The sequence below is a fragment of the Phascolarctos cinereus genome, unplaced genomic scaffold, assembly GCF_003287225.1.
Source record: "Phascolarctos cinereus isolate Bilbo 61053 unplaced genomic scaffold, phaCin_HiC Scaffold_726;HRSCAF=1367, whole genome shotgun sequence".
NCBI lineage: Eukaryota > Metazoa > Chordata > Mammalia > Diprotodontia > Phascolarctidae > Phascolarctos > Phascolarctos cinereus.
The window spans coordinates 371,189,217-371,201,625 of NW_027556098.1; the positions used below are offsets into that span (position 1 = coordinate 371,189,217).

Here is a 12,409-nt window from a genome sequence, read left to right on the forward strand (position 1 = left end):
GGGGAAGGGCCTGTCTTTGCCCTTTCTTGGTCCTAGCACTTAGCAAACGGTCTGGCAACAGGTGTTTAATCCATGTTTGTTGTTTGGACCGGCCTCGCCTCCCCTTCAAGGACCAAAGATGTCACAGGGTGATGTCTTGACTTGCTCATGAATTGGAATAAAGTGTGGCAGATTCACAAAGCTGCCAGCTTCACTCTCTCTTCCAGACTCACTGAAGTCCAGTGGTAAGACAAAAGTCAGGATGACTGGGGATGGCCTGAGACGCAGTGGAATTCCTTGGCATCTTTGAAGTCTTGACCAGGCTCTAAGCTCCTTCAGCCAACTTCATGGTCGTTGGAACAAATTGTTCTCATCCACCCATTCCCACGGGAGAGGTCTTCACATGCTCGAGGTAGACATCCCCTTAAGTCACTGAAGAGTTTGAGGCCAGTCAGTTACCCTTAACCTGGTTTAGCCTGTCTGCTGAGACAATATACCAGGGTGTGAACCATGAGCATGCTACCTCTTCTTGGAGCCACAGGTAAGAGTTGGGTGAATTTGGTGAACACCAAAGGTTGGATAAGTAGCCCTGAAAAGACTAACACCTAAGTTCAAATCTGTTCACTTAAGCTGTTTCCTTTGAGTTTCTTTATCTGTAAAATGGGGATAATAAAGCACCTACTTCCCAGGGCTGTTATGACCATCAAATGAAACAATAATTGTAAAGCACTTAGCACAGTTCTGGCATAGTAAATGCTATGTTAATTATTATACACATTTTACATTAAAAAATTAAATCCTAAGGAAAAATGACAGAATTTGGGCATTTATTCACAGCCAGGCCCTTTCTTGCCTTCTTATAATCCCTACAATCTAGTCATATTGGCTTACTATTCCTCACACGCAAAACTCTATCCCCCAAATCAGAGCCCTTTTGCCCTATAACTGGACTGTTCTCTTTCTTCACCTATGACTCTGAGAAAGAATTGGATTATCTTCACTTGACTGTCATTTTAATCTCTGAGCACTTACAATTTTAAATTCCTGATTTAATTATTTTGAAGTGGGAGGGATTTTTGCTGTACATAATTTCTCTAGCTCAGCAACAGGATCTCAACACTAATTAACCTAATCATCTCCCCCACCCCCTTTCTTGAAGGGGAAGGAGGAAAGGAATGTGTTATTGTTAAATCTCACACTTCAAACAAAACAACACAAATTCATTTCCCAAGAGCTTGCAGGGAAGTGCCACCCAGACAGTCGAATATTCCACTAGCACAATAATAGGGGAACAAAATCTCTTTATCAAAGGACTGTTTACAATTCAGATAAAGAATGCACAGGATTTTTTTTTAATGAAATAGGCAGAAAGGTAAATAAGACACAGTCCCTACTCTGAAGGAACCTATAATTTAGTGGGGTTGGGATGAGAGGGAATAAGACACAAATAAATATTATGCAAATCAGAATATAATAAATACATAAGCTTCGACTAAAGGCTTTATATAAAAGTAGGCATTTAATAACTATTAGCTTAACTGAACTAAACTGCATTTAACAAATGCCTATAGCATAACAGAATTCCATTAAGAAGTGCTCCTGCAGCAAAATGGATAATTTTGATTACATTAAATTAAAAAGTTTTTGCACAAAGCCAATGCAACTAAGATTAGCAGGAAGGCAGAAAATTGGGAAAGAATTTTTACAACCAGTCTCTCTGATAAAGGCCTCATTTCTAAAATATATAGAGAATTAAGACTAATTCATAAGAGCACAAGCCATTCCCCAATTGATAAATGGTCAAAGGATATGAACAGACAGTTCTCAGATGAAGAAATTAAAGCCATCTATAGTCATATGAAAAAATGCTCTAAATTGTTATTGATTAGAGAAATGCAAATCAAAACAACTCTGAGGTGCCACATCCTACCTATCAGATTGGCAACATGACAAAACAGGAAAATGATAAATGTTGGAGAAGATGTGGAAAAATTGGAACACTAATACATTGTTGGTGGAGTTGTGAAATGATCCAGCCATTTTGGAGAACACTTTGGAACTGTGCCCAAAGGGCTACAAAAATGTGCATACCCTTTGATCCAGCAATAGCACTTCTAGAGCTATATCCCAAAGAGATCAAACAAATGGGAAAAGGACCCACATGTACAAAAATATTTATAGCAGCTCTTTTTGTAGTGGCAAAGAATTGGAAATTGAGAGGATGCCCATCAGTTGGGGAATGGCTGAGCAAGTTGTGGTATATGAATGTAATGGAATACTATTGTGCTATAAGAAATGATGAACAGGCTGACTTCAGAAAAACCTGGAAAGTCTTATATGGTCTGTTGCTGAGTGAAGTGAGCAGAACCAAGAGGACTTTGTATACAATAACAGCCACGTTATGCAATGACTAAGAATGTTAAATTGAACCCTTCTCAGCGTTACGAGGATCTAAGACATCTCCAGAGGCCTCGGGATGGAAAATGCTGTCCACATCCAAAGAAAGAACTATGGAAGTCGAATCGCTATCACTTACTTTTACCTTCTGTTGAGTTTTGTTTCATCTTTCTGATGGTTCCTCCTATTGGTTTTAATTTTTACTTACAACTTCACTAATGTGAAAATATGTTTAATGGGTATGTAAATGTAAAGCCTATGTCAGATTGTGCGCCGTCTTGGGGAGGGTGGGGGGGAGGAAAAGGGAGAAAAATTTTCAACTCAAAAGCATATGGAAAAAAAAATTTAAAAATTAAAATTTAAAAAAAATGCTATACAAAAAAAAAGTGCTCCTGTGCTCAAGAAGCTTACATATGTGCAATCTAAATTGTTTTTCTCCATTTACTTTGGAGTGAGGTTAAGCAGGAAAGAGTTAGGGGGTTTACCTAATTTCTTTTATTTGAAGGAAATGTTCAAAATTGTTTAGGACAAAACCGAACGCTGAGAAAAAATATAAAAATAGGACATGATTTAGAATCATAGGATCTTAAAGAAAAAGTAATTTAATTACCTCATTTTACCAGATCAGGAAACAGTGGTCCAGAAAGGTGAAATAACCTGCCCAAAGGTTGTTTTAGGCTATGCAGAAGACACATAAAAGGCAAGAGTGGAGAATATCAGGAAACGTAAAGTACACTTATAATAATGATGAAGAAGAATAAGAGATTGTTGTAATCTCTTAAAAGTACAACAACCTGAATTTTCTACAAAAAAGCAATGAACTGAGACCTGGAAAGACTATATATACAAGTGGGAAGTGACCTCAAACAAGACACTGATGGCTGATAAAATCAGAGAAAACCAATGGCAGGAAAGGACTCCCTACTATTCCTGAGGGAACTGTTGGGAAAACAGGGAAGCACTTTGGCCAAAGGAGGTTCCAAACAGTACCTGGACGGAGCCACAAGAAGCTCTAAAACACAACACAAAACATAATCCTTGGAGAAAACAGGAGACCAGGAAAAGCTTCCCTTCAGATCCATGGTGATCATCTTGATTCCAGAGGACTGCTATACCACCCATTTCTTGGCCAAGAGGTGGCAGACTGAGTGTGAACCCAGAAACACATTAAAGATGATCAATGTATTATCTTCTTTGTTACCAGGCAGTGCTCTACATATGTGTTATTGGGAAGTTACTATAATGTTTTAATAAAGCATCAATAAAATAAAAAAATGAGCAACCATGAGAAACTTTACCCATTACAACTTCTTGGACTGTCTCCTTTTACCTCCTTTTTCAGGATAAAATAGGAATTACAATGCTCTTTTAGGTGGATGGGAGGGAAGTTAAGTCTGGAAAAGGAGAAGCTGACAAAGTAATAGTGGATGATTAAAAAAGAGATAAAGACTAAAAGAAATATAAATGTCTGTGCCACTCAAAATAAGTGAGAAACTGGGAGAAAAGGAATTTTAAAAGAAAAGTAACCACAAACAACATGACAATCACACAAAGGGGGAAAGGACTTCTGAAGAGACACAAAATAAAGTAAGAATTACATATTCTTCAGGTGACCCCACATTAAACCAATGTTAACACAATCCCTGAATACAGTAAAAAAAAAAATTCAGGGGCAGCTAGGTGGCACAGTTGATAGAGCACTGGCCCTGGAGTTAGGAGGACCTGGGTTCAAATCTGGCCTTAGATATATAACACTTACTAGCCGTGTGACTCTGGGCAAGTCACTTAACCCCAAATGCCTCACCAAAACAAAACAAAAAAAATATTCAAGTGTTAGGAACAGAAGTGTAATCAGTGATGTACAGTTAGACTTTATTATATACTTTAACGCCTTAGATATGTTATCTCCTTTTTCAGGAGGTATAAAGAAGCCCTTTTAATACCTTTATCTGTATAACAGTTTGTGAAATGCTTTTCCCAACCTCAAAGACCACTAATCTCTAAGAAACAGAGGGTATTCCAATGAATAGAATACTAATTTTATCCTTAAACAGCAACCCTGTAAACAGTCCTTAAATACTAGTATACAGTTCTAAAAACAAGTGGAAAACAAGCAAATCCAACATAAATAGACAGGAAGTGGAAAGGAAATAAAAAATATGACAAGGGTAGTCACAGAAATGTGGGTTACTGTTCTCTTCAAAAATGACCAACTGTAAATGATTATAAGTTAAACATTTTACAAAATGCAAACTCCAGCTTGGCTACAAATCTCCAACTATATATATATAGCCTGCCCTCTAGTGTTCCAACTCCCCAAGAACAGATCTACATCCAAGATGTGCTGATGGTTTTAACAGTCCTATTCACTTTAGGACACCAATTCTGCCAAGGCCCCAAGAGTCTTCTATGGACATTCAATTATGTTGGTCATCAAGTAGAGAAATTCTAGGTGTTTTTATTTCTTCGTATAGTTTCCAAAAATAGCTATCCTTTCAAGGTGAAGTAAAAGCAATTCATGATCTACATATCACCAATTCCCTAAAGAAGAGTCCTAAAGATTCTCCATTCTACCTAAGAATCTCATCATAGCCTCTGGCATGTCAGTTTCTATTGACAGTAAAGTAACTGATAGAATATAAATTTAAAGTCACCCTCCTTACACTCTTTTTGTAGGGGAGATGTGAGGGCTAATGAGTTCATCAAAAAATTAACAGCAACAATGGCAAAACTCTGGTTTTTCTTCCCCTACTGTCACTAGAGAGCTAGCCTATAACTTCTGTGGAAGTATCAAGAAAGAAAACGCTAGGTTTTTGTTCTAGTTCCTTAGTAACCACATTGCTAGAATAAGACACTTCCTTCACCACTTAGGACTAGGAAGCTGTCATTTTCCAAGTGATTCCCATTTTAAAATAGGAGGTACTTAGCAATGGCAACAGTCACGGCATTCTAGGACATATCCTACTGTCTAGAAATAAAAATCAGGAAAACCCAAAAAGAAAGCAACCCTTGTTTATATTCATAATCGTTCAATCACATCTACAACCAGTAGAATTAAAAAGACAACAACATAAGTAGCCCTCAAAAGCTGTCAATCCAACTCATTTCACTTCAATGAACAACATGATGTGTCTACTCCACTCAAGGGCCTCTTGGAGTACAAAGACAAAAAACTGCCCTTTCGGATCTTCTATTACACTGGAGACAGAGGCCAAGAGGCAAAATGGGAAACCTCAAGGTGAATGCTCACTCTATGCTTAGGTCTGCTTTTGAAAAACATTCCACAAACTGCAACTTCTCAGCAGTCCCTTGGCCTGCCTTGCCATTCTGATGGGAGGCTGGAGACTGGAGACTGGAGCTGCCCTTTACAGACAGCTCAGGACATTTTCAATAACTTTTCCTTTCCTCTCAGTGGCTCTCCACTTGCTTCCCTCCCGCCTTTTGAGCTTCCTCTTTCCCCATTCAAATGTAAACTTCGTTCAGGCTGGGATGTCTTTTTCCCCCCATATTTGTATCCCAACATTTAGCAGCTCAGTACCTGGCACTCAGTGTTGATTGAGTTGAACTGAATTACCTTCTAATCTGATGCTAGTACAAAGGAGGTAACTGGGTGACAAAGATAAGGAATTTTAAATTCCTTTTACCTATGATACATGACATGTTGCTTCTTGGGTCTGTTCCAAACTGTTTCATATATCACCTTTCCAGCTACAGTTTCACATTGCTGATGAGAAACTTCAATTTGTCATCAACACAGCAGCTAAAGTTAGTAACAAAGACAGCTGATAGCAAAATGCAGGAGGGACTTACCAAATGTATCTTCCATGCCACCACTAACCAGCTTTGATGAGAGGGGACAAGAGGGACTGCTGTAGTTCCTGAAACAAAACAAAAAAAAGGATTCTACTAAGTATTCTCAAAATCTAAAACACTACTACTACCTTTTACATTTAAATAAGGAAGGGAATTTAGTCACTTAAAGAGAAAAAAACAAAACCAAACCACAACTCTACTACTGGTAGGGTTTAATCTAATGGCTATTGCTTACAATTCCTTCCCCTAAGTCCTGGTTTGTATACAGGATATCCCAAAAATCTTGGTGCAGTTTTAACCTTTAGCAGTTTTAATAACTTAAAACTAAGACTTCTGAGACACCCTGTATATAAATCATCTAGTCTGTTTACAATCCTAACCTCAGAAGGTATCCCTGATTCTCCCTTCCCTCCTCTTCACCCCCATCCTACTAGTACACCTTAGTTATCACTGGGGGAAAAAAAATGAACCTTTACTAGTGGTGCACAATCATTTTATCTGCCTTCTTAAAATGCAGAACTTCCAACATTTCTCTTAAGAAAATCATAATTCAACTACCCATAGGCTTAACATGTCTTCCTTACCTAGTCCCAACAGTCCAATGAGGGTACCTCCAGCTACTTCCTCTCCTCTGTATCTACAAGAACTGCCCTGCCATCCCCCATCCCTTTATCTTTTGAGTCTTTGCTACAAGATCCCTCATCCTATCTGCCAAGCCAAATCTTCTTAGTCTTTCAAACATAACTCAAATCTCACTTTAAGGAATTCTTCTCTGACTAGGCAGAGCTTATTTCCAACATAACATTAGTTATCATGCATTTCTGCATTTGTGTCTAATTTTTGTTCATATTTATTTGCCTTCTCATTATTCCTTTTGGACAGCAAATACAATTTTGTTGTTGTTGTTGTTCATCCTTCATTTTATTTATTTTTTTTTATCATTGAAATATCTTTATTTTTTTCTTTTTCTTTTTTCCCCCCAATTTTATTAATTTATTGATTTATCAACAATCACTTCCATATGCTTTTGAGTTGAAAATTTTTCTCCCTTCCTCCCCCCGACCCTGCCCAAGACGGCGCACAATCTGATATAGGTTTTACATTTACGTTCCTATTAAACATATTTTCGCGTTAGTGAAGTTGTAAGTAAAAATTAAAACCAATAGGAGGAACCATCAGAAAGATGAAACAAAACTCAACAGAAGGTAAAAATAAGTGATAACAATTCGACTTCCATAGTTCTTTCTTTGGATGTGGACAGCATTTTCCATCCCGAGGCCTCTGGAGATGTCTTAGATCCTTGTAATGCTGAGAAGGGTTCAGTTTAACAATATTAGTCATTGCATGATGTGGCTGTTATTGTGTACAAAGTCCTCTGGTTCTGCTCACTTCACTCAGCATCAGACCATACAAGTCTTTCCAGGTTTTTCTGAAGTCAGCCTGTTCATCATTTCTTATAGCACAATAGTATTCCATTACATTCATATACCACAACTTGCTCAGCCATTCCCCCAGTTGATGGGCATCCTCTCAATTTCCAGTTCTTTGCCACCACAAAAAGAGCTGCTATGAATATTTTTGTACATGTGGGTCCTTTTCCCATTTGTTTGATCTCTTTGGGATATATAGCCCTAGAAATGCTATTGCTGGATCAAAGGGTATGCACATTTTTGTAGCCCTTTGGGCACAGTTCCAAAGTGTTCTCCAAAATGGCTGGATCATTTTACAACTCCACCAACAATGTATTAGTGTTCCAATTTTTCCACATCTTCTCCAACATTTATCATTTTCCTGTTTTGTCATGTTGCCAATCTGACAGGTGGGATGTGGTACCTCAGAGTTGTTTTGATTTGCATTTCTCTAATCAATAACAATTTAGAGCATTTTTTCATATGACTATAGATGGCTTTAATTTCTTCATCTGAGAATTGTCTGTTCATATCCTTTGACCATTTATCAATTGGGGAATGGCTTATGCTCTTATGAATTAGTCTTAATTCTCTATATATTTTAGAAATGAGGCCTTTATCAGAGAGACTGGTTGTAAAAATTCTTTCCCAATTTTCTCTGCCTTCCTGCTAATCTTAGTTGCATTGGCTTTGTGCAAAAACTTTTCAATTTTATGTAATCAAAATTATCCACTTGACAGCAAATATTTTTAAGACATAGACTGCATTACCACTGTGTAGCATACATAATCTGGACTTTCAATGGGTAGACTACAAGCACAGAAGAACAATTAGCAAATTCCAAATGTATAGTTGTGAAGGATAAAAGTCTGTTTACAACAACTCTATGAGTTACACGTTAAAAAGACCAAGGCCTCCCACTACATCCAGGGCCATTTCCAATTGTCTTGATCTATGTTTTGCCACTGGACCCAGATGACTCCAGAGGAGAGATTGAGGCTGATGACTCTGCAAGTCCTGCCTCACTTAAATCCAATTGACCTGCAAGTCATGACATCACTTTCCTGATGTCATTGGTCCTCTTTGAGAATGAAAGACAAACAACAACTGGTTATATAGTTTAAATATCATTATTCCCTTTTTATAGCTAAGGAAAGAGGATCCCAGAGGGGAAGTGACTTCTCCAGGCTGATTTAACCCGAATTTTTCTACAGGATCCCCAACAAGTAATGATTTAGCTTTTGCTTGAAGACCTCCAAGGAAGGGGAACTCAATAGTGGGGCCCCAGGACTCATGACTTTTCCTCCACTGGTTTTTCTTTCTTCCCTTCTCCTAAACCACCTCCTCTGCAATCCCTCTCAACAGTGGGTTACCACCTATTCTATTGAGGTAATCTGTGATCTCAAATTAGGCCATGTGCTGTGAAAGCTGTTGGATGGACAACTCAGAGTTTGTATCAGCACAACTATCTTGTACCAACACTACACACTCACAGTGAGGTAAGTCCGTAATTAACCAGGAGGGAGAAAGCACACTAGACTTGCCTTTGGGAAACTGCATTGTTTCTAAAGGATGATGATGACAACAATGACGTTGATAACAACTACTGACAATGATGACGTTGATAACAACTAAATTACTTTAAAGACCTATCATTTTATCATCAATATTCTTACACCAGTCGTATGAATTTAAGTCATGGAATAACATAGTCTCTATAGAAGGATCACAGAACTGAAACTGAGAATTACTCAAAGGGAAATGTAGAAGGTACATACACGATACGTGTCAACAGTCTGCAAAATATTTTAAATGAAGTATTATAAAGTATGTCATCAGAGGAGCGTATGACCAGAAAAAAAGATGGGTTAGTCAAACAGCCACAACATGTAAAAAACTGATCCAATGGTATGAACACAATGTCAAGAGAACTCAAGGAAGGCCCCTGGCACACTGGGATGAACCCCCTGACCTTAATGATACCTCCAATGACATCAACTGCTACCTCTTAAGGCTTCCTCTTCCACTTTCAGATATTGTTAAAAAGAGAAGGGGTCGGGGCAGCTAGGTGGCACAGTAGATAGAGCACCAGAGGACCTGAGCTCAAATCTGGCCTCAGACCAAACACTTGACACTTACTAGCTGTGTGACCCTGGGCAAGTCACTTAACTCCAATTGCTTAAAAAAAGAGAGAGAGACAGAGAGAGAGAGAAGGGGTGACAAGAGTCATAAAGATGGAGGAGGAAGAAAAAATAAATCTTACAGGCTTATAGTTGCTTATAGACTCTAATCAAGACTGAGTGCTGAGGACCAAAATGACATCACTATGTTAAGAGTCAAGTTACAATATGTCCAACTATGGTTAATCAGACAATACGACCTCAGAATGCTCAGTAACGAGTAGTCCATGTGAACATTTGGGGTGGATTTTCTAAATTTGCATGTCTCACATTTTTGAGCTAGTTCAATTCTGCTTTGCTCAAAGAGCACAGCACCTTCTCTGATGCGGGCAATCCTGTACCATTATCCCCAATGTCACGCAATCAATTCCAAAGTTCTTAAGAGAGACCTTGAGAGTTTTCTTGTATTGCTTCTTACCACCATGCGAATGCTTACTCTGCATGAGTTCTCCATAAAATAGTCTTTTAGGCAAGCGTATGTTTGGCATTCGAAAAATGTGGCCAGTCCATCAGAGTTGCACTCTCCTCAGTACAGCTGGAATACTTGGCAGTTTAGTTCAATAAAGGACCTCAGTGTCTGGTATCTTATCCTGCCAGGTGATCTTCAGAATCTTCCTAAGACAATTCAAATGGAAACGATTCAATTTCCTGACATGGCGCTGGTATGCTGTCCAAGTTTCACAGGCATACAACAATGAGGTTAGCCCAACGGCTTTGTAGACCTTCAGTATGGTAGTCAGTCTAATACTTCTTCTCTCACACTTTCCTTCAGAGCCTCCAAACACTGAGCTAGCTCCGGCAATGCGTGTTGTCAATCTCATTATCAATGTGTACGTCCCTGGAAAGTATACTGCTAAGGTAAGTGAACTTATCCACAGCATTCAAAACTTCTCCATTTGCTGTAACTGCTGGTTCCACATATGTGTGGTGGTGTGGTACTGGCTCATAGAGCACCTGTGTTTTCTTGGTGTTAACAGGCCACAATTAGCACAAGCAGCAGAGAATTGATTCATACTTTACTGCATCTCAGCTTCAGAGGCTACACTGAGTGCACAATCATCTGCCCCAAAAAAACAAACAAAAAAAAAAACAAAAAAAATGCATCAATTCTCCCTCCACTTTAGTCTCAGCTTGAAGCTATATCAAGTTAAATAGTTTACCATCAATACAGTAGCTGACTTTGATGCCGTGTTCATCCTTTTTGAAGGCATTTGACAACATGGCTGAAAATATCATGCTTTTTACAAAGCGTAGCAGCAAGCACACAGCCTTGTTTCACTCCATTGGTGACTGGGAAAGTGCAAAAACATATATACGTTATCCAGAACCCAGGCAAGCATGCTGTCATGAAACTGAAATACAATACTGATAAACTTCTCCCAGCAACCAAATTTTGACATAATTTTCCCTAAGTCTCATGACTGACCGTATCAAAGGCCTTGATCAGATCAATAAACATTGTCTACAGATCTTTGTTCTGCTCCTGGTATTTCTCCTGGAGTTGTCAGGCAGCAAACAGCATAACAACCATTCATCAGCCCCTTCTGAAGCCACACTAGTTGTCAGGTAGATGACCATCTTCCTGGTGAAAGATCAGCCTATTATGGAAGACTCTGGCAAGAATCTGGCCAGGAATGATTAAGAGAGAAACTCTCCTGTGATTGACACAGGAAATTCTATTTCCTTTACTTTTACAGAGACAGACAGTGGAGGCCCCCTTGCTATATAACCTGGAAAATTTCAATCAGATTTTGTACAAGCAATGGACCCCCCACCTTGTAAATCTCAGGTGGAACAGAACCAACCCCAGGAGCTCTGCCACAGGAGAGTAGCCTAACGGCATTCAAAACCTCTTCCACTAGAGAGGGACTGACTTCAGCCTGAGGTAAGTGGTCAGTGGCTTCAGCACTGATTGATGATGATCTGTTAAGAACACTATGGAAGTGTTCAGCCCATCTCTCCAGGGTCATGTCCTTACCACTAATCAATGTGCCTCCATCAAAACTGAGTAGTTGAGATATAACATATGTCTTTGGCCAATAAATAGACTAAACTTGAAAAAAATGGAAGAGTCATCAAAGGTATGCACAATAATCAATGTGGTTAAGTATGATTTCATGATGAAGAATCACTGAAGCATCTACATGCAACAAGAATTTAATTATACAAACTTGAAAGAGCACTGACTTTGGTGTCAAAGGACCTGAGTTCAAATCCCCACTTCTGACACTTCCTAATTGTGTATCCTAGAGCAATCACAATTTACTCATAGGTAAAATCAAGTGTTGCTCTAGTTAGCCTCTGAGCTCCGTTCAACTCTAAATCCAGAGTCCTGACTCCTTTGGAGTCACACGTAGTATTTACTACCTGTGCGACTTTGGGCAAAGCCTTTTGTTTCTCTGGTCCTTTATTTCCTCATCCGTAAAATTAGAGGGTTGGACAAGATGATATTTCTGATCCTCTCCAGCTCTCAATCCATGACATGTAGCTTCACCTGATTTCACAGATGAGGAAACAGACTCAAGAGATGGTAAGTGACTAACTTTTACTCATGGGTCCAAAGAGGTGTTAGAGGGAGAGCAGGACTTAGGACCTGCATCTACTGACTTCCAGTCCCGTGTGGTTTTAGAC

General features: G+C 38.9%; 1 protein-coding gene across 6 annotated transcripts in view; it reads right to left on the reverse strand.

Moving 5' to 3' along the window:
* Positions 1–12,409, reverse strand: part of PHACTR4 (phosphatase and actin regulator 4) — a 125,168-nt gene that overhangs the window by 81,953 nt on the left and 30,806 nt on the right. For 3 of the 6 annotated variants that reach the window (XM_020983311.2, XM_020983309.2, XM_020983310.2), the window contains one exon: positions 6,187–6,254. In XM_020983311.2, the coding sequence (XP_020838970.1) occupies positions 6,187–6,202 (16 nt within the window). In that variant the 5' untranslated portion in view covers positions 6,203–6,254. Of the gene's footprint in view, positions 1–6,186; positions 6,255–12,409 lie in introns of those variants that run through there. The other 3 variants (XM_020983312.2, XM_020983313.2, XM_078145537.1) reach the window with 3 other exon arrangements.